The sequence below is a fragment of the Elephas maximus genome, chromosome 3 (assembly GCF_024166365.1).
Source record: "Elephas maximus indicus isolate mEleMax1 chromosome 3, mEleMax1 primary haplotype, whole genome shotgun sequence".
NCBI classification, from domain to species: domain Eukaryota; kingdom Metazoa; phylum Chordata; class Mammalia; order Proboscidea; family Elephantidae; genus Elephas; species Elephas maximus.
The window spans coordinates 202,678,794-202,704,921 of NC_064821.1; the positions used below are offsets into that span (position 1 = coordinate 202,678,794).

Below are 26,128 nucleotides of genomic sequence, written 5' to 3' on the forward strand. Positions count from 1 at the left end.
TTCACATTTATAGCAATAGTAAAAAAGCTACTATCTATTTTGCATGTTAATGACTTATGTTTGGCAGTAACGAATGCTGAGCTGTGAGGCACAGTTAAGTAATGTTGTAATTTGGTAGTAAAATAATGACCTAATCTGGCAGTTATATAATGATGTGATCGGTAGTTATATAATGATGTAGTCATCCTCCATTTTGCAATCTGTTGTAGTCATCCCCCATTTTCATGAAATACTGATCTTTGGAATCTAACTACATCAATAAGCGAAGAGTGGGTGTATTTTGTTATTTTTAAATATGGTCAAATGACAATTTGCAATGCACAAATTATTTATTGAAATAAACTTTGTCTGCAATTCTCACTACTGTATCTCTAGGTCATTTCCTGATATTAAAGAGCTAAGTGAATGTTCTGAGATGAAAAACATAGGGTATTATTTGCTTGAGTAAATTTGTTATATAGGTCAATCTGCCAATTATCAAAATGAAATAGTAAATTTTTAGGTCAAAATACAAGACTTGAGGAATTAAGAAAAACAGTAGCTACAATTAATAAATATGCCATAGGTATACACACATACATGTGAGATGTTTATAGTTAAGGACACTGAACATTACAGAGCCTTAGATAGAGGCTTGCTCTAAATCATACATCTAGGAAGGTCTGGAGCTGGAATAATCACATCCGTTCATCTCATAAATATTTATTGGCTGCTTATTATGTGCCAGAAGTAGGATTCACATTCTCTCTAGTAGCCAGTGCAGGTTCATTAGTCTACATTACCCTGGGTTGTCTGCATTTGGGGCTGTTATGCATGTTATTGTACACCTACATGAGCAGAGATTATTTAGAATGGAGGCCAGCTCTATCTAAATTACAGCCCATATGTCCTTTTAATTGAGGGCCACCATTTGTTTATTCTAGCAACTCAGTCAGCCAGAGCTTTATTTTTCAACTTCATTTTTAATGTCTCATATTTTCATGATAACCCTTGATGTTTTAATAAAGAACATGGAAACAATGTTTGCCTAGAGCTCAGAGCAATGAACACTACCACTTGCAGCTGTTTTAACAAATTCCAGGATTTTGTAAAAGGAATGAGGTTGGTAGGAAAGCTGGCTGGAAACAGGTAGTCCTGTTCAACAGGGGAAATTTGCATCTAATTTAACACTAAATTAATCTCCTTGTTAACATTCACAAGTAGAGATTCCATGCACACAGGAGGAAAGGATGGCCCAGCACAAATGGAATCTTAAGTATGGAAATGCAAACATAATGTGCATGGGGTGAGAGAATGAAGAGTGGAAGGGGAGACTGTCAAATTTATGTCAAAATTAATGCCCACAGCAAGACTAAACCTAGCTCCCTAATAGTACCCTTTCATTTTCCCACCTTGGCCCACAGTCCTCTATACTCTCATGATCCTAACCTCTATCACCTGGGTCATGGAGGAAGCACATTTTTTTGTATTAAGATATATGATGTGTCCATCCACTCAAACATATTTACTTTTAAATAAAAAGCTCAGTGAAGAATAATTCATAACCAAAGGAAAAAATAGGAAATGGTGGAACTCTAGGAGCCTAGAGCATGTGTGAGGGAGAGGAGGTATTAGGAGTTTTCCCATCTCAAATTATCTTAAGTAGATTGCTGCCTATCCACAGGCCTTACATAGATCACCGCTGTGCTTGACTTCAAACCCTGATGAAACATCTTAATGTTCAGATTGGATTGAGGGAGGAGGGGCCAAGATGGCAGAGTAATGAGATGTTTCTAGTGGTCTCTCTTACAACAAAAGACCCCCCAAAACAAGTGAGTTGATTATATATGACAATCTAGGAGCCCTGAGCATCAAAGGCAAAGGTGAGGGATTGAACTGAGTCGTGGGGGAGGGAGAGACAGTTTGGAAGCAGCAAGGAGTTGCAGGACTTGACTGGGTGGGAACCGGCACCCTGCCCCTGCAGGCCAGATCAGCTGATGAGTGCAGTGAGGTAAGCAGGCGTTCAGGGAGCATTTTCCACATCAGGAGAGACTGAGCGGCAGAGAGTCTGCTCAACTCTTTAGAACCAGTGAGAAGTAGCCCTCAATCGGCAAAAGATAAGTACATGTGTCTAACTTACCATGTAGATAAAAAAACACCCCATTTGGGAAGAACTTCTCTCCCTTTTCCCTGCTCCCTCCCTGCTCTGCACCATGTCCCAGGCCAGCTTCAGTGATTGCCACTTCCCCTGGGCCAGAAGTAGGGCCCATCATATGCTCTGAGCCATTCTCCTGGCCTGGGAGAGGGAATGAACTAACAAACAGGAAAAAAAAAAAAATCTCTCAGCTCCCCTAAGCCAGGAACTCAGGGCGGATACAGCTCCTTTGCCTAGGCACAGGCATAAGGGGCCCACGGACTTTGAATTCCTTTCACCCCTGCATAGACCTGTGTAGGCCCATTTCAACAGCATAGACCCTCATTAGCACAGTACAACGGGGTATATACCTGAAGCCTAACTTCACTGTATCAGTTATATGGTGGAGTGGTAGGTTCATGACATTTGACATCCCTCTGCACGTTAAGAAGGTTCCTTAACTACCCACATCAGAGGCCTGAGGACTGGTTGATCCACCCACACCACCTAGCCACCTGCAACAAGGGTCCAAGAATAAGTGGTGTCTCCCAGTCCTTTCCTTACAGCCAACAGCATTGGGTGCCCGTAGTCTGGCTGCAAAACTCACCCACCTATGCTCTCTAGGGAGCAGGGGCATCAGCCTCCTGCCTTGCTCAGTGCATGACCCCTACTGCAGCCAGATACCTGTGCCTACTCCAATCACCCCTGCCTGTCTAGGACTGTAGATAAGTACCTGCACCACACACTTGTGACCAACTATCTGTACACCTGAGCTGAATCCATACAGAAAAGTAAATGGACTCCCAGGCTCGCACACCTAGTAACAAATATAACCACCTGGTGACAGGATATTAGAGCTTCAAAGGCACCAATAGTCAAACTAGCTCACATGAGCAGCCTATTTCAGCATATCAAAACAAAATAAAACAAGAAGCTAAGACACAGTAAGCAAACATAAAATAAATAAATATAACTTATTGATGGCTTGAAGACAACAGTCCATATCAAATCACATAAAGAGGCAGACTATGATGGCTTCAGCAAGCTCCCAAAGCAAAGAATCAAGATCGCTTCCAGAGAAAGATAACTTCCTGGATTACCAGAGGTAGAACACAAAAGATTAACATACAGAAATCTTCAAGAGATCAGGAAGGAGATCAGGCAAAATGCAGAATAAGCCAAAGAACACAGAGACAAAGCAATAGAGGAATTTAAGAAGATTATAGAAGAGCACAATCACAAATTTAATAGGCTGCAAGAATCCACAGAGAGTAAGCAGAAATCCAGAAGATTAACAATAAAATTTCAGAATTAGACAACTCAATAGAAAGTCATAGGAGCAGAATTGAGGCAGTGGAAGTCAGAATTAGTGAGATTGAAGATAAAGCACTTGACACCAACTTATTTGTGGAAAAATCAGGTAAAATAATTTTTAAAAATGAAGAAACCCTAAGAATTACGTGGGAGTTTATCAAGAGGAATACCTAGGAGTGATTGGAGTACCAGGACAGGAGAGGGTAACAGAAAATACAAAGAGAATTGTTGAAGATTTTTCAGCAGAAAACTTCCCTGATATGGTGAAAGATGAGAAGATACTATCCAAGATGCTCATTGACCCCTACGTAAGGTAGATTCCAAAAGAAAGTCACCAAGACATAATTGTATTTGCCAAAACCAAAGACAAAGAGAAAATTTTAAGAGTGGCTATGGATAAATGAAAAGTCACCTGCAAAGGAGAGTCAATAAGACTAAACTTGGACCACTCAGCAGAAACCATGAAGACAAGAAGGCAATGGAATACATATATAAAACCTTGAAGGGAAAAAAATTGCCAGCCAAGAATTATGTATCCAGCAAAACTATCTCTCAAATTTGATGGTGATATTAGGGCATTTCCAGATAAACAGAAGTTTAAGAAATTTGCAAAAACCAAACCAAAATTACAAGAAATACTAAAGGAAGTCCTCTGGTTAGAAAATCAATAACATCAGGTAACAGCCCAAGGCTAGAACACAGGACAGAGCAACCAGGTATCAACCAGATAGGGAAGTCACAAAAATAAATCAAAGCTAAAACACTAAAAATAGGGAAACAGAGACATTAATATGTAAAAGATGACAGCATTAAAACAAAAAAGAGGAACTAAAAAATGTAGTCATAGATCTTTCACATGGAGAGGAAGTCAAGGAGACATAAAGAAATAAAAGATTGGTTTACTTTTAGAAAAATAGGGGTAAATATTAAGGTAACCACAAAGGAAACTAACAATCCTACACATCAAAATAAGAAAGAAGAAAAACATAAAGACACAGCAAATACAAAATCAAAAACAATGAAAAAGATGAAAAGAAAACACATACAGATTGGATTGAAGGGTACAATGCGGAATTAGAGTGGTCTGGCCAAATCACGATGGTCTTGCTGTGGTCAAACTGAATTCCACAGGATTTTTAAGTAGGCTTCATAAATAGCAAAGAAAAGAGCAGATATGTTAATAATTCTTTGAAATCAATACACATCTTGTCTATAGCACTCAATTAATGGCCTACTGACTTTCAACATTTCTAGCACCGTTGCCTTGTAATATTTTGATTTTAATGAGTAGATGACCTTTGGTCCCAATTAGAGTATAAAATAGTGAATGACAAAGGCATAATAGGGTGGGGAGAGGATGATGGAGGAAGGTAGAGGTGAAAATGAGAGAAGATTGAAGGAAAGAAAATGGAAGGGAAGGAAAGAGAAAGAGGGAGAGGAAAGGCAAGTAGTACAAACACATCTGGCATTATTTCATACACAGAGATATATGTTTTCACATATACTGTGTGATTTCATCCTCATAATACTATGCTCATCAAATACTTTATCAAAACAGTAAAAGGACAACCTACAGAGTGGGGAAAAAATCTTTCAGAGTGACATATCTGATAAAAGTCTAATCTCTAAATATACAGAAAATTTTGCACCTCAAAAACAAAAAAATACAAACAAATTAAAAAATGGGCAAAGGATATGAAAAGAATCTTCACTAAAGAGGACATTCAAGTGGCCAACAAACACATGAAAAGATGCTGGTGATCATTAGCCATTACAGAGTTGCAAATCAAAACTACAATATCATCTCACTGCTACAAAAATGGCGCTGACTAAAAACAACAATAAATGCCGATGGACAAGGTTGTGGGGAGACTGTAACCCTTATAAACTGCTGGAGGGATTGCAAAATGTTATATACAACCACTATGGAAAATGGCATGGAACTTCCTTAAAAAGCTAGAAATAGAAATATCTTGTTCTTGTTTATTATTACGTGCATTCGAGTTGGTTCTGACTCACAGCGACCCTATATACAACAGAAGGAAGCACTGCCCGGTCCCGCGCCACCCTCACTATCATTATGTTTGAGCCCATTGTTGCAGCCACTGTGTCAATCCATATCCTGGAAGGTCTTCTTTTTAGCAAGCATGATGTCCTTATCAAGGAACTGGTCCCTCCCTCCTGATAACCTGCCCAAAGTATGTGAGATGAGGTTTTGCCATCCTTGTTTCTAAGAAGCATCCTGGCTGTACTTCTTCCAAGACAGATTTGTTCGTTCTTCTGGAGGATCATGGTATGTATATTCAGTATTCTTCACCAACACCATAATTAAAAAGTGTCAGTTCTTCTTCGGTCTTATTCATTGTCCAGTTTTCACATCCATATGAGGTGATTGAAAATCCCATGGCTTTGGTCAGGTGCCCTTAGTCCTCAAAGTGACAGCTTTGCTTTTTAACACCTTAAAGAAGTCTGTTGCAGCAGATTTGCCCAATACCATACATCATTTGATTTCTTGACTTCTGCTTCTATGGACATTGATTATTGATCCAGGTAAAATGAAATCCTTGGCAACTTCAGTATTTTCTCTGTTTATCATGATGTTGCTCATTGGTCCAGTCGTGAGGATTGTTTTCATTATGTTGAGGTGTAATCCATACTAAAGGCTGTAGCCTTTGATCTTCATTAGTAAGTGCTTCAAGTCTTCTTCATTTCCAGCAAGCAAGGTTGTGTCATCTGCATATTTCAGGTTGTTTATGAGACTTCCTCCAATCCTGATGCCACATTCTTCTTCATATAGTCCAGTTCCTCAGATTATTTGCTCAGCATACAGATTGAATAGGTATAGTGAAAGGATACAACCCTGACACACACCATTCCTGATTTTAAGCCACGCAGTATTCCCTTGTTCTGTTTGAACTACAACCTATTGTATAGATTCCTCATGAGCACAATTAGGTGTTCTAGAATTCCCATTCTTCAGAATGTTATCCAAAATTCATTACAATCCACATAGTCGAATCCCTTTGTATAGTCAAAAAAAAAAAAAAAAAAAACCACAGGTAAACGTCTTCCTGATATTCTCTGATATCAGCAATGATATTCGTCATTCCATGTCCTCTTATGAATCCAGCTTGAACTTCTAGCAGCTCTCTGTCAATGTACTGCTGCAATTCCTTTTGAATGAACTTCAGCAAAATTTTACTTGTGTGTGATATTAATGATATTGTTTAATAATTCTGCATTTTGTTGGATCACCTTTCCTTGGATCTCTTCCAGTTGGCCAGGGAGCTATCTTCCAAATTTTTTGGCAAGACAAGTGAGCTATATGAAACTAGTCAATTGCAAAAGGACAAATATTATATGAGACCACTATTATAAGAAGTCTAGATAAGGTTTAAACACAGAAGAAAATATTATTTGATGATTATGAGGGTGGGGAGGGAGGGAGAGGGATATTCACTAACTAGATTGTAGACCAAAATTTTTTTAGGTGAAGGGAAGGGCAACACACAACACAGAAGAAGTCAGTACAACTGGACTAAACCAAAAGCAAAGAAGTTTCCTGAATATAGCCAAAGGCTTCGTAGGCCACAGTAGCAGGGGCAGGGGTCTGGGGGCCATGGTTTCAGGGAACATCTAGGTCAATTGGCATGACGAAATGTATTAAGAAAACATTCTGCATTCCACTTTGGTGAGAGGCGTCTGGGGTCTTAAACGCTAGCAAGCGGCCATCTAAGATGCATCAATTGGTCTCAACCCACATGGAGCAAAGAACGAAAAACACCAAAGACACGAGGTAAATATGAGCCCAAGAGTTAGAAAGGGCCACACAAACCAGAGACTCCATCAGCCTGAGACCAGAAGAACTAGATGGTGCCCAGCTGTCACCAATCACTGCCCTGAGAGGGAATACAACAGAGAATCCCTGATGGAGCAGAATAGTGGGCTACAGATCTCAAATTCTCGTTAAAAAGACCAGGCTTAATGGTCTGACTGAGACCTGAGGGAGCCTGGTGGTCATGGTCCCCAGAACCTTTGATAGCCCAAGATTGGAACCATTCCCAAAACCAACTCTACAGACAGGGATTGTCCTGGACTATAAGATAGACAATGATGCTAGTGAGGAGTGAACTTCATGGCTCAAGTAGACACAGGAGACTATGTGGGCTACTCCTGTCTGGTGGCGAGATGAGAAGGAAGAGGGGGACAGGAGCTGGTTGAATGGACGTGAGGAATACAGGATGGAGAGGGGGAATGTGCTGTCTCTTTAAGGGGAGAGCAGCCGGAAGTATACGGTGGGGTGTGCATGACTTTTTGTATGAGACTTACTTGATTTGTAAACTTTCACCTAAAGCACAATTGAAAAAAAAAAAAAGATAAGTGAGCACCTCTGTCACTGCATCTGTTTGTTGAAACATCTCAAATGGTACTCTGTAAATTCCTGGAAGCTTGTTTTTTGCTAATGCCTTCAGTGAAGCTCGGACCTCGTCCTTCAGTACCATCAGTTCTTTATCATATGCCACCTCCCAAAATGGCTGAATGTCAACCAATTCTTTTTGATACAGTGACTCTGTCTATTCCATATTCTTTGATGCTTCCTGGATTCAATATTTTCCCCGTAGAATCCTTTGATATCGCAACTTAAGGCTTGAATTTTTCTTTAGTTCTTTCAGCTTGAGAAACGCTGAGTGTGTTCTTCCCTTTTGGTTTTCTAACTCCAGGTCTTTGCACATTTCATTATAATAATTTACTTTGTCTCAGAGCTGCCTTGTGTAATCTTCTGTTCAGGTCTTTTACTTCATCATTTCTTCCGTTTGCCATAGCTCTCAAAGTTCAAGAGCAAGTTTCAGAGTCTCTTATGACATTCATTTTGGTCTTTTCTTTCTTTCCTTCCTTTTTAATAACCTCTTGCTTTCTTCATGTATGATGTCCTTGATGTCTTTCCACAACTCGTCTGATCTTTGGTTGTTAGTGTTCAATGCATCAAATCTGTTGTTGAGGTGGTCTCTAAATTCAGGTAGGATATATCCAAGATCATATTTTGGCACTTGTGGACTTGCTGTCATATTCTTCAGCTCCAACTTGAACTTGTATATGAGCAATTGATGGTCTGTTCTACAGTCAGCTCCTGGCCTTGTTCAGACTGATGATATTGAGCTTCTCCATCATCTTCCAGATGTAGTTGATTTGATGCCTGTGTATTCTGCGTGGCGAGGTCCACTTGTATAATCACCATTTAAGTTGTTAAAAAAAAAGGTATTTGTAATGAAGTCATTCCTCTTGCAAAATTCTGTCATGAAATCTCTGATATCATTTCTATCACCAAGGCCATATTTTCCAACCACTGATCGTTCTTTGTTTCCAACTTTCACATTTCAATCACCAGTAATTATCACTGCATCTTGATTGCATATTTCATCAATTTCTAGCTGCAGAATATGTTAAAGGTCTTCAATCTCCTCATCTTTTGCTTTGTGGTTGGTGGGTAAGTTAGAATAATAGTCTTTTTTTAACTGATCTTCTTTGTATGTGTATGGATATTATCCTATCACTGACAGCATGATACTTCAGGATAGATCTTGAAATGTTCTTTTTGATGATGAATGTGATGCCATTTCTCTTCAATTTGTCATTCCCAGCATAGCAGACCATATGATTGTCCAATTCAAAATGGCCAATGTCAGTCCATTTCAATTCACAATTGCCTAAGATATCAATTTTTATGTGTTCCATTTCATTTTTGACCACTTTCAATTTTCCTAGGTCCATACTTTGTACACTCTATGTTCTGATTATTAATGGATGTTTGCAGCTGTTTCTTCTCATTTTGAGTCATGCCACATCAGCAAATGAAGGTCGTGATAGCTTAACCTCACTCACATCATTAAGGTTGACACTACTTTGAAGAGGCAGCCCTTCCCCAGTTTTATTTGGAGTGCCTTCCAACCTGAGGGGCTCATCTTCCAGCACTATATCAGACAGTGTTCTGCTCGTATTCATAAGGTCTTCACTGGCTAATTTTTTCAGAAGTAGACTGCCAGCTCCTTCTTTCTAGTCTGTCTTAGTCTGGAAGCTCCACTAAAACCTGTCCACCATGGGTGACCCTACTGGTATTTGAAATACTGGTGGCATAGCTTCTAGCATCACAGCAGCATGTATTGTACAACAAACTAACAGACAAGTGTGGGGATACTTTATGATCCAGTAATCCCACTCCAAGGTATATAACCTAGAGATCTAATTGCAGTGACACAAGTAGACCTATGGATACCTTTGCAGCATTATTCACAATAGAAAAAAGATGGGAACCACTTAAGTGTCCATTGTGGAAGAATGGATAAACAAAATGTGAAACATATGTACAGTGGAATACTACACAGCTATAATGAATAATGATGAGTTCTCAAAATATTTTATAAAGTTGAAGAATCTGGAGGACATTATGCTGAGTGAAATAAGTCAATCACGAGAGGACAAATATTGTATGATCACAATCTTATAAAAAGACAAGTAGAGGTATGCATACAGAAATCAGTGTTCATTGGTGCTTATCAGGGGAGTCGGTTTCTAGACGACAGACCCTTGTTATTTTGGGGGATGGGAAAGGCAATCTCAAATGTTGCTAAAGTGTATATAGTTTGACCAGGGTAAATGATGACACTTGTGTATCAAGAATAAGAGATATATTTGATAAACGCGATAACATATAAATGTTGCAACAACAGCAATAACAACCAAAATTATCAGCGTGGTTACATAGGTAGATATGTATGCATATATGTGCATAGGAAGGTATATGTGTGTATACATGGGTGCACGTATAGTCGTATCTGTAGGCATATGTATATACACGTATGTGTGTGCTGTACATACATAGCCCATTGCCATTGAGTTGGCTCCAACTCATAGCACCCTATAGGACAGAGTAGAACTGTCCCATAGGTTTTTCAAAGAGCAGCTGATGGATTCGAACTGCCAATCTTTTGGTTAGCAGCCAAGCTCTTACCCACTGCACCACCAGGACTCCATATATACACACGTATATGTAATAAGGCATATAGGGGTCACAGTTACAGATTCTTTCTAGACATAAGCACTCACTTTGCTGGATTGGTTTACTCAATTTGAAGGTTTAGGACAATAGTCTCATGGGACAACTTGGTCAATTGGTATAACGTAGTTCATAAACTTTATGTTCTACACCCTAGTTTGGAGAGGAGAATCTGGAGTCTTAGAAGCTTGAAAGCAGCCATCTAAGATATAACTATTGGTCTCTATTCATCTGGAGCAAAAGAGAAAGAAGGAAACCAAAGACTCAAAACATAAAGTAGTCTACAGGACTAATAGCTTACATGAATCACAGCCTCATTTATCCTGAGACCTGAAGAACTAGATGGTGCCTGTCTACCTCTACTGACTGTTCTGACCAGGGATAAAACAGAAATTCCTGGATGGAATGGGAAAAAAATGTAGATCAAAATTCACATTGCTAAAAAAGGCCAGACTTACTGGACCAATAGAGTTTGGAGGAAACCTCAAGACTAGTGCCCTGAGATACTCTTCAAAGTTTGTACTGAAACCTAGAGGTCACCTTTCAGTTAAGTAACAGATTGGCTCATAAAATAAACTATATCCCCCATGAGTACTGTGCTTCTTTAAAATAATCTACATGAGACCAAACAGTCAACATTTACCCTAAAGCAAAGATGAGAATGTAAGGGAGGGGGCAAGGAAGCTAGATTAATGGAAACGGAACAACCAGAACAGAAATAGAGTCATGCGTCACATAACGTCTGTTCAGGTAACATCTGACCACATGTAGTTTGATGATCCATTTTTTTTTTTTTTAAGGGAAATCAGCTTCCCTTTTGGCCATTATTTCCCCCTAATGGTTTTAAAGGCTCCAAATCTAGACTCTTGCAGCAGTGGACCATGGGTGGAATACAGACAAAGAGGCAGAGGACATGGCTCTGGACGCAGGCTCTTGGGCTTTGTCCAGGGGGGAAGGCAGGCGGCCAGACAGCAGTGGCATAGAAGCTGCAGGACTGGGGCTGTTCCTGCTCCTCAGCAGGGGGTGGGGGTGGGGAAGGTGGGGGCGCTTTGCTCCCTCCTCGCTTGCTTCATCTCAGTCCACTCCCTCTGAGTCACTGTTGTGGCAGCAGCCATAACGAGGACGACCAAAAGCAGGCCCCCATTAGGTTTCAATATAATAGACTTTATGGGGGTTGATTCGTAACTACAGGTTGTATGTAAGTAGTCATTCGTAACCCGGGGACTGCCTGTACATGATATGGTGTTCGCACAATGTCCAAATCACATAATGTCCTATTTCACAGAATGTATTGTGGACGTTAAGTAACGCATGACTGTAATAAAAATGTTAACCCACTGCTGTTGAGTCCATTCTGACTCATAGCTCATAGCGACCCCATAGGGTTTCTGGGGCTATAAATGCCACATCTTTCTCCCGTGGAGCTGCTGGTGGTTTCAAACTGCTGAACTTTCAGTTAGTAGTCAATCGCTTTAACCACTGCACCATGAAAAATGTAACCAACGTCAGTGAACACATCTATATCATACCCGTTGCCATTGAGTCCATTCTAACTCATAGCAACCCTAGAGGACAGAGTAGAACTGCTCCATAGAGTATTCCAGGAGGGCAGGTGGAACTGAACTGCCAATCTTTTGGTTAACAGCTGAGCTCTTAACCACTGTGCCACCAGGGCTCCAAACAAATGTACAGAAATTGTTAAATGGAAACCTAATTTGCTGTGTAAACTTCACCAAAAACACAATAATAAAACATTATAATAAAAAAAAAGAAAGGGAGATTCAGTAGTTCATCCAAGATCACACAAGAGGTATTATTATCATTCGAGATTACTTACTACTCAAGTAAGGTTCATATAGCTGGAATCGGTCTCAATAGGATTCAAGTTTACATCTGCTTGACCATATTGCTCACCCTTGCCCTCAGTAGGTGCTTAATAAAGGTGGCCTAACCTCTAGGCTCTAAACTCATAGGCCTATATCTCAGATGTACATCCTCTCCAGGTAGTTGTTGGCCTGACCCTTACTGCCCTTGCTCATCCACCTACGCCTCAGGACCAACCTCTTTAGGAGCTTCAGTTTGGATGAATTCTTCATAAATTTCTTTTGCCTTCTCAGCCATCTTCTCAGGGGACTTGATCTTCTTGTAATCCTCACAGGCAATCCAGAACTCAAGGTTTTCCTCACTGAACTCAGACTTCAGGAAATTTTTGAAGCTGGCAAGTCCATCTATCAAGAAACAAACAAAATCAATTGGGGAAAATGTACGTATGTATGTACATATTTATTTATCAAACACTGTATTGCATTATGGAGCCCTGATGGCACAGTGATTAAGAGCTCAGCTGCTAACCAAAAGTTCAGCAGTTCAAATTCACTAGCCACTCCTTGGAAACCTTATGAGGGCAGTTCTACTCTATCCTTATAAAGGTCTCTGTAAGTCGGAATCAACTCAACAGCAACGGGTTTTTTGGTTTTTGGGTATTCCATTATGGAAAAGCCCATTTAAGCTTATTCACTATATATTTCAGTGGTTTGTGTAAGGATCTTACAGATGTCAACTCTCTGAATCCACTTCATATATGTAAGAGGCAGACACTATAACCATCACAACTGAGGCCAGAGGGTAAGTGACTTATCTACTGTTAACCAGATGGTAAGTGGCAGAGTCAGGATTCAAATTTAGGCCATCTGACTTGAGAGTCCCTGCACTTATCCATTATTCTAAACTATTTCTCAATAACTGAATGATTCAACTTCCTGGAGCAGAAACTGTCCAATAATGGCCGCCTGCTTTCTACCACACTTGGACTGAGAAAAATATAAGGTCAGAACAAATGTCATATCAGGGAGAGAATAGAAGAGGGTTTACCAATGGTACCCTATGCACAAAGTTTAGTTATTTCACATCTGCCTTTCTATATACCTTCACTGGGATGGAAGAGGGACAGGACAGAGATGTAGGGAGATGGGAGAGAACATGATGCTTGAGCCCTAGGCCATCATGGGGAGTCACAGGGAACACGACATAGGAATTTACCACATTATCTTGTAAAAAAAATTGAGCGCATTGTATATTTGGGTGATAAATGTTAAACAAGACATGGCATCAAACAGTAACACTAATGCTATTCTGCACACTAATCCATTCCCAAAGAGAAAAGAGTAAATTAAAACCTTGCTTTGGTTGTTTAAGTAATATTAATATTGACCATGGTATAATATTGACCATGGTATATACACAGCTTATAATCTTATTTTATTCTTTTGGGTTACTACAGATGATTTTTGAGCAAGTAGTATGTTCCAGGCACTATGGGAAGTAAAATACACATGGTTCCTGCCCTAACAAAGCTTATAGATTCTGGAGGAAGCAGAAAGAAAATAAAGACGTGAAAGATGCATTTACACAATGAAGGAAGCATACGAAAGATAGTGTCAGGAGGGTGCTAACTTCAGTTTAGGGTTAGAGAAGGCCTCCATGAAGAAGTGACATTCAACGTAGGCCTGAAGGATGAGTGGGAGGAGGCATCCAGTTATCAATGACACATTTGTTTTTGAAACATATTAAATCATTAATTTGATTAACATAATCAATTATAAATTTAAATATTAAATGTAATATAACTGTGGTAATTCTGTTTTCAGTGTTCCATTGCTTGTGAACACTATAGAATAGACTTCAGCTTATAACTTAAAGTGTATATGTATCTATTACAAATACATATACACATATACATATATATAAATATTACAAGATTCTTAGGACTTAACCTTTTGTTTTCTTTATCTTTCTTACCCTCCCCGCTCCAACATCCAAATGGTACGTGAGTAAAAGGCATTCTGAGGATTTAGGAAGGCATTGGAGAAGAATAATGAAAAAAACATTCTGAGCCTTTAATATTTACTTTCCTCCTCTTTAAGCTCCGACTTTATATATTCTAGAGATTTAGAGTTAGATTACCTATATATATAGATACATGAATTTTTAAGCCAAAGTTGTAACAAATGTGTATCTATTGGGAGAGAACCCATGTCCATATACTAACTAGGAAAAGTAAAGATTTCTGAAGGGAAAGAGAAAAATTCTGGTTTTCCACAGGCTGTGTCAAAATTACCAGCTGACCCTTAGGAATTTGTCACTTTGCCTCCCTGGGCAGAGGGCAGGACTGACTCTCACAGCACTTGAGTCCAGTTTTCTTCTAATTTGCCCCCTCCAAGAGACATTTCTGAAATCCATTAGTTCTGCTTAGGGGAACGTATTCGTGTTTCAAATTCATTTCCTTTGACCTAATTCCCGTCCATTTCCTTTCCCTTAAATATTTCTCCCCAGTTCTCTTTATAGACTCTAAATTTCCATTCGATGGGCTCACTCTTCACTGCCTAATAAGCTGATTTTACACACGAGCACACAATTTTCCTGATGATGGAACTGGAGATACAAGATTGTCCTTTTTCCAATTTACCTTATATACATTTTTACTGTCGCCATGCCCTTCACGGTCTCCTCAACCCCATTCAATGATGCTAAAGAAACCAAATGGTTCGTGTGATCATTACCATGGTTTAGAGCCACGAGAGAATTCAGAATCCAAAACAAGGCACTTCACATTTCAATCTCCTCCCCCAGTACTTGCCCTAAAAATATTTCCTATTTTTTGACACCTAAAAATGCACATGGCAGCCATGGTAGGTAGAATAAACAATTTTCTCTAGAAACTTGGCTAGAGGAATGACTCTAAACCCATTTGATAACTTGTACCTGGATAAAATCAGTTGTATTTTTGCTCTCTCTGGCCTTATTTCCTATTATATATCCAGCACTGCTTGTCATAATTTAGTGACACAGGAGACTATGGATATGTCAAAAGTAGAAATAAGACCTAATTCTCTCTCTGTCATGGTTAAAGCTTTCATTGTTTCTTAGACAAAAAGGTGTCAGATAGTCTTTGTCAAAAGGAAAAATTCCCAGGCACTTTCCAGCTGTCAGGAAATGACAGCAGGAATGAAGTCTTATGAGCTCCCAGACAATTGGGTCTAAGGCTGTGGAGGAAAAAAACAGTTTCACAAAATAAGGCTGAATAACTTCATTCTCGTTAGCCTCAGGTCCCCACAGTGATCAGGTGCTCTGAGTTGCCCATCTGCATCTTTATCTTTGAAATGTAGAGATAAAATCCCAATCCTCCCAAACACTGCCATTCAGGACGTGAAGGCACACTCCAGGACTTCCAACAATGTTAACATTTACTACATATCCAAGGAAGGAGCTTGCAAGATAACTTCCCAGTGCAATGAGTCTGTTTCCTGGGTACTGCTTGCATCACTCTGATTGGCATCCACAAGATAATTCCAAAGCTTTTTGTCAGTTTACAGACTTTAAACCCAGACTCAACTTCATATAATGGCTTCATGCTCTGTCGGTGTGGGAGATATTTAAAGCTCATTTGACACTCATCTGGCTTTGGGGGATTCTCTGGAGGCTCCCTTGCTAGGACTTCCGAACATCCACTACCCACTTAGCCTCTGGTTGTCTATTGGTTTACTCCTCAGAGACTCTCTGTTGAATTCCCATCACCCCTAAGGAAGTCCTCCTGGGTCAAAGAGACTCCAGGCCAAACGTCTCTATTCTGCAAGGCACACACATGTTCTTCTTGCCCTACCACCATTCCCTCTGCCCACTCCACACCCCTGTAGAGTTCCTGGCACACATCCCTGATGAACCATCCTATTTCTCCCTGCTGAGCCTGCACAGAGCCCCAGGATATCCCTCAACACAGCCCTTCAGGAATCCACTAAGAAGCAGTTGCAAACCCCCTGACTCTCTGGTCTTAGCAAAACAATCTGAGCTGTGACCTGTATTAAATCCTGGAGTTGGCCCTAATGAGCAATGTTGCTTTTGACATCCATGTAAAATAGAGTTCGCACTCCTACCAAAGGACAAAATAAAACCACCTGTAAAATCACTTTGAACATAAAATGAGTGTTAGACAAATCCTAGTCAGTTGTAGCACAAAGGAAAAACATTGTATACTGCTATCGTTGTTGTTAGGTGCATTGGGCCAATTCCCACTCAAGTGGGTCCCTATGAACAACAGAACGAAACCACTGTGCAATCCTGCACCATCCTCACAAACATTGTGATGCTTGAGCCCGTTGTTACAGCCATTGTGTCAATTTATCTCATTGAGGGTCTTTCTTTTTTTGATGGTGCTCTAATTTACCAAGCATGATGTCCTCCTCCAGGGACTGATCCCTCCTGATAACATGTCCAAAGTACTTAAGATGAAGTCTCCCAATCCTTGTTTCTAAGGAGTATTCTGGCTGTAATTCTTCCAAGACAGGTTTAATCATTCTCCTGGCAGTCCATGGTTCAATATTCTTCACCAACGCTATAATTCAAAGGCATGAATTCTTCTTCCATCTTCCTTACTCATTGTCCAGCTTTCACATGCATATCAGGTAAATGAAAACACCACGCTTTGGGTCAGGTGCACCTTATTCCTTAAAGTAACATCTTTGCTTTTCAACACTTTAAAGAGGTCTTTTGCAGCAGATGTGCCCTATGAAATCCATCGTTTGATTTCTTGACTGCTGCTTCCGTGGGTGTAGATTCTGGAGCCAAGTAAAATGAAATCCTTGACATCTTCAATCTTTTCTCCATTTATCATGATGTTGCTTACTGGTCCAGTCGTGAGGATTTTTGTTGTCTTTATGTTGAGGTGTAATCCATAAAGAAGGCTGTAGTCTTTAATCTTCATCAGTAAGTGCTTCAAGTCCTCCTCACTTTCAGCAAGCTAGGTTGTATCATCTGCATAACGCAGGTTGTTAATGAGTCTTCCTCCAATCCTGATGCTCTGTTCTTCATATAGTGCAACTTCTCAGATTATTTGCTCAGCATATAGATTGAATAAATATGGTGAAAGAATATAACCCTGACACACACCTTTCCTGACTTTAAACCATGCTGTATCCCCACGTTCTGTTCAAATGACTGCCTCTTAGCCTATGTACAGGTTTTTCACCAGCACGATTAAGTGTTCTGGAATTCCCCTTCTTTGCAATGTCATCCATAACTTGTTATGATCCACAGAGTAGAATGCCTTTGCATGGTCAATAAAACACAGCGTCTTTCTGGTATTCTCTTCTTTCAGCCAAGATCCATCTGACATCAGCAATGATAGACATCCTTCCACATTGTCTTCTATATCTAGCTTGAATTTCTGGTGGTTTCCTGGTGATAAACTGTTGCAACCACTTTTGAACGATCATCAGCAAAATTTTACTTGTGTGATATTTATGACACTGTTCTATAATTTATGCACTCCCTTGGATCACACTTTTTGGAATGGGGACAAATATGGATCTCTCCCAGTCTGTTGGCCAGGTAGCTGTCGTCCAAATTTCTTGGCATACAGGAGTGAGCACTCCCAGTGCTGCATCCTTTGTTGAAACATCTCAATTTGTGTTCTGTCAATGCCTTCAGTGCAGCTTGGACTTCTTCCTTCAGTACCATTGGTTCCTGGTCATATCCTTCCTCCTGAAATGTTAAACGTTGATCGGTACTTTTTGGTATAGTGACTCTGTGTATTCCTTCCATTTTCTTTTAATGCTTTCTGCATCGTTTAATATTTTCCCTGTTGAATTCTTCAATATTGCACCTCGAGGCTTGATTTTTTTCTCTGGTTCTTTCAGCTTGAGAAATGCTAAGTGTGTTCCTCCCTTTTGGTTTTCTAACTCCAGGCTTTGCACATGTCATTATAATACTTTGTCTTCTCGAGCTGCCCTTTGAAATCTTCTCTTAAGCTCTTTTACTTCATTATTTCTTCCATTTGATTTAGCTAGTCTACCTTAAAAAACAAGTTTCAGAGTCTCTTCTGACACCAATTTTGGTCTTTTCTTTCCTTCTTGCCTTTTTGATGACCTCTTGGTTTCTTGCTGTCTTCATGTATGATGTCCTTGATGTCATTCCACAACTCATTTGATCTTTGGTCATTAGTGTTCAAAGCATCAAATCAATTCTTGAGATGGTCTCTAAATTCAGGTGGGATATACTCAAGGTCATGCTTTGGCTCTCATGGACTTGTTCTAATTTTTTCAGCTGCATCTTGAACTTACATATGTGCAATTGCTGATCTGTTCCACAGTCGGCCCATGGCCCTCTCCTGACTGAGGATATTGAGCTTTTTTTGTCATCTCCTTCCACAGATGTAGTCAATTTGATTCCTGTGTATTCCATTTGGTGAGGTCCCCAAGAATAGTCATTTATGTTGTTGAAAAAAGTATTCGCAATGAAGAAGTCATTGGTCTTGCAAAATTCTATCATGAGATCTCTGGCATCATTTCTATCACCAAGGACATATTTTCCAACTACTGATCCTTCTTCTTTATTGCCAACTTACACCTTCCAATCACCAGTAATTCTCAATGCAACCTGATATCATGTCAGATCAATTTCAAAGACTAGAAGTTGGTAAAAACTATCAGTTTCTTTGTCTTTGGCCTTAGTGGTTGGTGTGTAAATTCAAATAATAGCCTTATTAACTGGTTTTCCTGATAGGGGTATGGATATTATCATATCACTGACATATACTTCAGGATAGACCTTGATATGTTCTTTTTGACATCCCTGGCATAGTAGATCATATGATTGTCCAATTCAAAACGGCCAATACCAGTCCATTTCAGCTCACTAATGTCAAGGATATCAATCTTTATGCATTCCATCTCATTTTTTACAACTCCCAGTTTTCTTAGATTCATGCTTCACACATTCCATGTTCTGATTATTAATAGATGTTTACAGCAGTTTCTTCCCATTTTGAGTCATGGTCTCAACTCAGTAACTGAAAGTCCTGAAAGCACGACTTCATCTCCATCATTGAGGTTGACTGTACTGTGAGGAGGCAGCTCATCCCCAGTTGTCTTTTGAGTGCCTTTCAACCTGAGGAGCTTGTCTTCCGGCACTATATAAGATAATGTTCGGCTGCTACTCATAAGGTTTTCACTGGCTGACTCTTTTCAGAGGTATACCACCAGGCCCTTCTTCCTACTCTGTCTTAGCCTGGAAGTTCAGCTGAAACCTGTCCCTCATGGGTGGCCCTGCTGATATTTGAAATACCAGTTGCATAGCGTTCAACATCACAGCAACACCCAAGCCCCCACGGTGTGACAACCTGGCAGACACGTGGAGGATAACAGTGGTAGCTAACATTTGTTATTCACCCTGTGCCAGGTACTATCACAAGAACTTTGCATATATTAGCTTCTTTGATGATAGTAATAATTTTATGAAGAAGGTAAAATAACAACCCCTATTTTTCAGATAAGAAAACTGAGGCATAGAGAAGTTAGGTAACTTGCCCATAAATAAGATGCCACAGCAATAGCAACATCAATGAATTCATTTTTTTTCTTTAAAGTTTGTGTTCTTCAGTTTTGTGATGCAGGAGAAAATTCTTTCCTTCTTGTGTCATATTTAGGTCAACGTGAACTATTAAATGCATGTTAGGTGCATAGATTCAGGCTAGGAAGTGAATGTAAAAGAGGAGAAAAGATAAGTGAAACTCAAACTTTGAACTCAAAGAATTAACAGTCTACTGAGGAAGACAGATATGTAAACAAATAACCCCAGCAAAAGAACAGAAAGAGATCTCTTCTCTCATTATGTTGGATGTTAGTAGCTATAGATCACCTCATATGAGGTGGCGTTTGAATTGGGCCTTCAATTTACTTTTAAGTTTGTTATAATGATGATGAAAGCCAGTATTTACTGAGCTACTGTTATGTTCAGTACCATGATAAGAGTTTTACATGAATTATTTAATCATTATTATTCCATTGAACGGATGAGGCAATGGCTCTATAACTTGCCCAAATTTTCACACCCAGGCAATCTTCACTCTAGAGCCCATGCTTTGAACCAATAAGCTAACTAATGGTACTTCAAAAAACCCAGTGCTGTCGAGTCGATTCCGACTCGTACTTATCTACTATCAATAACATTTCACTTTTTTGTTCTCTCCTAGGAGAGGAGATTTGTGCTAATCTAGTACAAAATTTCTTCCTTTTACTTTAGCTACACTAAATTCAAGAGTAAGTTTCCGAGTCTCTTCTGACATCCATTTTGGTCTTTTTTTCTTTCCTGCCTTTTTATTGACCTCTTGCTTTCTTCATGTGTGATGTCCTTGATGTCATTCCACAACTTATCTGGTCTTTGGTCATTAGTGTTCGATTCATCAAATCTGTTCTTGAGATGGTCTCTAAATTCAGGTGGATATACTCAAGGTCATACTTTGGCTCTTGTGAACTTATTCTGATTTTCTTTAGCTTCAACTTGAATTTGCATGAGTAAATGATGGTCTGTTCCACAGTCTGTCCCTGGCCTTGTTCTGATTGATGATATTGAGCTCTTCCATCGTCTCTTCCCACAGACGTAGTCAATTTGATACCTGTGTTTTCCATATGGTGAGGTCCGCTTGTATAGTCGTCTTTTGTTATTGAAAAAAGGTATTTGAAATAAGAAATTGTTGGTGGCGCAAATTCTGTCATGCTATCTCCAATGTTGTTTCCATCACCAAGGCCATATTTTCCAAAAACTGATGCTTCTCCTTTGTTCAACTTTCACATTCCAATCACCAGTAATTATCAATGCACCTTGATTGCAAGTTTGATCAATTTCAGACTGCGGAAGTTGGTAAAATCCTCACTTTTCTCATCTTTGGCATTAGTGGTTGGTATGCAAACTTGAATAATAGTCATATTAACTGGTCTTCCTTGTAGAAGTATGGATATTATCCTATCACTGACAGCCTTGTACTTCAGGATCAATTTTGAAGTGTTCTTTTTGATGATGAACATGATTTCATTCCTCTTCAATTTGTCATTCCCAGCATAGTAGACTATGATTTCTGTCAAAATGGCCAATGCTAACCCATTTCAGCTCACTAATGCTTAGGGTATCAATCTTTATGTGTTCCATTTCATTTTTGACAACTTCCAGTTTTCCTAGATTCATACCATACTATTTGGACTTCACCAAATGGAATACCCAGGAATCACATGGACAACATCAGTGGGAAGAGATGATGGAAAAGCTCAATATCATCAGTCAGAACATCAATTGCTTATATCCACTTTGAAGCTGAAGAAAATTAGAACAAGTCCATGAAAGCTAAAGTATGACCTTGAGTATATCCCACCTGAATTTAGAGACCATCTCAGAAATAGATTTGATACTTTAAACACTAATGACCAAAGCCAGACAAGTTGTGGAATGACATCAAGGACATCATACATAAAGAAAACAAAAGGTCATTAAAAAGACAGGAAAGAAAGAAAAGACCAAAAATAGATGTCAGAAGAGATTCTGAAACTTGCTTTTGAAGGTAGAGTAGCTAAAGCAAATGGAAGAAATAATTAAGTGAAAGAGCTGAACCAAAGATTTCAAAGGGCGGCTCAAGAGGACAAAGTAAAGTGTTATAATGACATCTGCAAAGACCTGGAGTTAGAAAACCAAAAGGGAAGAACACACTTCACATCTCAAGCTGAAAGAACTGAAGAAAAAATTCAAGTCTCCAGTTGCAATAGTGAAGGATTCTATGAGGGAACTATTGAACGATGCAGGAAGCATTAAAAGAAGATGGAAGGAATACACAGCATCACTATACCAAAAACAATTGGTTGATGTTCAACAATTTGAGGGGGTAGCATATGATCAGGAACCGATAGTATTGAAGGATGAAGTCCAAGATGCACGGAAAGCATTGTCAAAAAACAAGGTTCCAGAAAAAAAAAAATTGGCTATTACAAATAAGATAAAGTTCTAATCTCTAAAATCTATAAGAAAATCCAACACCTCTACAAAAAAAGATAAATAATCCAATTTAAAAATAGGCAAAGGAAATGAACAGATACTTCACCAAAGAAGACTTTCAAGTGGTCAAAAGGCATGTGAGGAAATGCTTGCAATCACTTGCCACTAGAGAGATGCAAATCAAAGCCACAATGAGATACCATCTGACCCCAGCATTACTGGCACAAATCAAAAAAACAGGAAATAACAAATGTTGGAGAGGCTGCAGGGAAATCTGAACTCTTATACACTGCTGGTGGGAATGCAAAATGATACAACCATTTTGGAAAATGATATGGTGCTTCCTTGGAAATCTCGAAATAGAAATACCATACGATTCAGCAATCCCACTCCTAGGAATACATCCTAGAGAAATAATAGTCTTCACATGACTAGGCATATGCACACCCATGTTCACTGCAGCATTGTTCACGATAGCATAAAGATAGAAACAACCTAGGTGCCCATCAACAGATGAATGGATAAACAAACTGTGGTACGTACACACAATGGAATATTATACAATGATAAAGAACAACAACGGATCTGTGAAGCATCTCATGACATGGATAAACCTGGAGGGCATTATGCTGAGTGAAATAAGTCAATCACAAAAGGACAAATATTGTATGAGACAACTACTGTAAAAACTCATAAAAGGTTTACACAGCAAAAGAAGAAATCTTTGATGGTTATGCGGGAGTAGAGAGGTGGGGATGGAAAAGCACTAAATAGACAATAGATAAACGGTAACTTTGATGAAGGGTAGGACAGTACATTATACTGGGGAAGCCAGCACAACCTGTACAAGGCAAGGTCATGGAATCTCCATAGATATATCCAAACTCCCTGAGGGACCGAATTGCTGGGCTGAGGGCTGAAAGGACCATGGCCTCAGGGAACATCTAGCTCAATTGGCATAACATAGTTTATAAAGAAAATGTTCCACATTCTACTTTGGTGAGTAGTGTCTGGAGTCTTAAAGGCCTGTGAGCGGCCATCGAGGATACTCCACTGGTCTCGCCCCTTCAGGAGCAAGGAATAATGAAGAAAACTAAAGATACAAGAGAAAGATTAGTCCAAAGGACTAATGGACAGCATTTACCACGGCCTCCACCAGACTGAGTTTAGTACAACTAGATGGTGCCTGGCTACCACCACCGACTGCTCTCACAGGGATCACAATAGAGGGCCCCGGACAGAGCTGGAGAAAAATCTAGAACAAAATTCTAACTCAAAAAGAAAGACCTGACTTGCTGGCCTGACAGAGACTGGAGAAACCCTAAGAGTATGGTCCCCAGAAACATTGTCAGCTCAGTAATGAAGACACTTCTGAGGTTCATCCTTCAGCCAAACTTTGGATGGGCCCATAAAACAAAATGAGACTAAAGGGCACACCAGCCCTGGGGCAAGGACTAGAAAGTAGGAGGGGACAGGAAAGCTGGTAATAGGGAACCCAAGGTTGAGAAGGGAGAGTATTGACATGTTGTGGGGTTGTTAACCACTGTCATAAAACAATATGTGGACTAACTGTTTAAGGAGAAACTAGTTTGCTCTGTAAATCTTCATCCAAAGAACGGTTAAAAAAAAACATTCCAGAAATTGACAGGATACAAATTGAGATGTTTCCACAAATGGATGCAGTGCTGAAAGTGCTCACTGGTCTATCCCAAGAAATCTGGAAGACAGTTACCTGGCCAACCAACTGCAAGAGATCCATACTTGTGCCTATTCCAAAGAAAAGTGATCCAACTGGATGTAGAAATTATATCACACACAAGTAAAATTTTGCTGAAGATTATTCAAAACCGGCAGCAACAATTCATCAACAGGAACTGCCAGAAATTCAAGCCAGATTCAGAAGAAGGCATGGAACCAGAGATATCATTGCTGGTGTCAAATGGATCCTGGCTGAAAGCAGAGAATACCAGAATGATGTTTACCTGTGTTTTATTGACTATGCAAAGGCATTTGACTGCGTGAAGCATAACAAATTATGGATAACATTGTGAAGAATGGGAATTCCAGAACACTTAATTATGCTCATGAGGAACATGTACATAGACCAAGAGGCAGTTTTTCAAACAGAACAAGGGGATACTGCTTGGTTTAAAGTCAGGAAAGGTGTGTGTCAGGGTTATATCCTTTCACCATACTTATTCAATCTGTATGTTGAGCAAATAATCCAAGAAGCTGGAATATATGCAGAAGAATGTGGCATCAAGACTGGAGGAAGACTCATTAACAACCTGTGATATGCAGATGATACAACCTTGCTTGCTGAAAGTGAAGAGGGCTTGAAGCACTGACTGATGAAGATCAAAGACTACAGCCTTCAGTGTAGATCGCACCTCCACATAAAAAAAAGCAAAAATCTTCACAACTGTACCAATAAGCAACATCATAATTAATGGCGAAAAGTTTGATATTGTCAAGGATTTCAGTTTACTCAGATCCACAATCAATGCCCATGGAAGCAACAGTCAAGAAATCAAGCAGCTCATTGCATTGGGCAAATCTGCTGTAAAAGACTAAGGTGCACCTGACCGATCCCATGGTGTTTTCAATGGCCTCATGTGCACGCAAAAGCTGTACAGTGAATGAGGAAGACCAAAGAAGAATTTATGCTTTTGAACTGTGGCATTGGTGGAGAATATTGAATATACCATGGACTGCCAGAAGAGTGAACAAATCTGTCTTGGAATAAGTACAACCAAAATGTTCCTTAGGAGCAAGGATGGCAAGACCACATCTCAGATACTTTGGACATGGTATGAGGAGGGACCAGTCCCTGGAGAAGGACATCATGCTTGGTAAAGTAGAGAGTCAGCGAAAAAAAGGGAGACCCTCGAAGAGGTGGATTGACATAGTGGCTGCAACAATGAGCTCAAACAGCAATGACTGGGAGGATGGCACAGTTCCAGGTAAAGTTTTGTTGTGTTATGCATCGGGTTGCTACGTGTTAGAGCTGACTCAATAGCACCTAACAACAACAACAACGAGTTATTGTTGTTTTAAAGAAAATCGCACTTGCTAGTGGGTAAGATGAGCCAGTAAAGGAAGAAAATCAGACACCAAAGAGAAAGAAGTAAAAGGAGAATGAAAAGATAGAAACAAAGAGGCAAGCCCACAGCTAGTCTACTTAGCTCCCCAAAGCAGAGTCCAAATCTCAAGGATGTCTCAAGATAGTGTCCTGACCTTTTGGACCTCCTGGCAAAAGGGGACCAAATGGAAATTTTGCTGCTGCTGGACTTTGTCTCATTTTTCCTTTGGTCTGAAAGACCATCACGTGGGGAATGATTTCACATCACTCTCTTACTTAAACTCTCATAGGCGATCTATTTTTGTGTTTATAGAAAAAAGGTTGGTTATATGCCCCATGGACCTACCAAAGGAAAACAGTTTGTGCCGACTACAGAATTGAAGGCAAAACGTATGTGATTTTACATGTCAACTTAACTAGGGTATAAAAAGGAAGTTGCTGTCGATTCCAACTGATGGCAATCCATGTGTTTCAGAGTAGAACTGTGCTCTGTCAAAACTCATCACCGTCGAGTTGATTCTGACTCATAGTGGCTCTATAGGATATAGTAGAACTGCCCCATAGGGTTTCCAACAAGCAGCTGGCGGATTCGAACTGCCGACCTTTTGGTCAGCAGCCAAACTCTTAACCACTGTGGCACCAGAGCTCCACATGGTTTTCAAAAGTAATTCATGGTGCACAGTGGCTGGTATTTGGAGGAATAGGTCAAATAGTGTTTCTTCAGGTCAGTGGTGATAGAGTAGAATTATTTGGGCTA

At 39.7% G+C, this 26,128-nt stretch overlaps 1 protein-coding gene across 1 annotated transcript in view; it reads right to left on the reverse strand.

Moving 5' to 3' along the window:
• RGS5 (regulator of G protein signaling 5) overlaps window positions 1-26,128 on the reverse strand; it is an 89,185-nt gene that overhangs the window by 7,547 nt on the left and 55,510 nt on the right. The window contains exon 4 of the mRNA XM_049881103.1: window positions 12,540-12,706. Within this exon, the coding sequence (XP_049737060.1) occupies window positions 12,540-12,706 (167 nt within the window). The remainder of the gene's footprint in view (window positions 1-12,539; window positions 12,707-26,128) is intronic.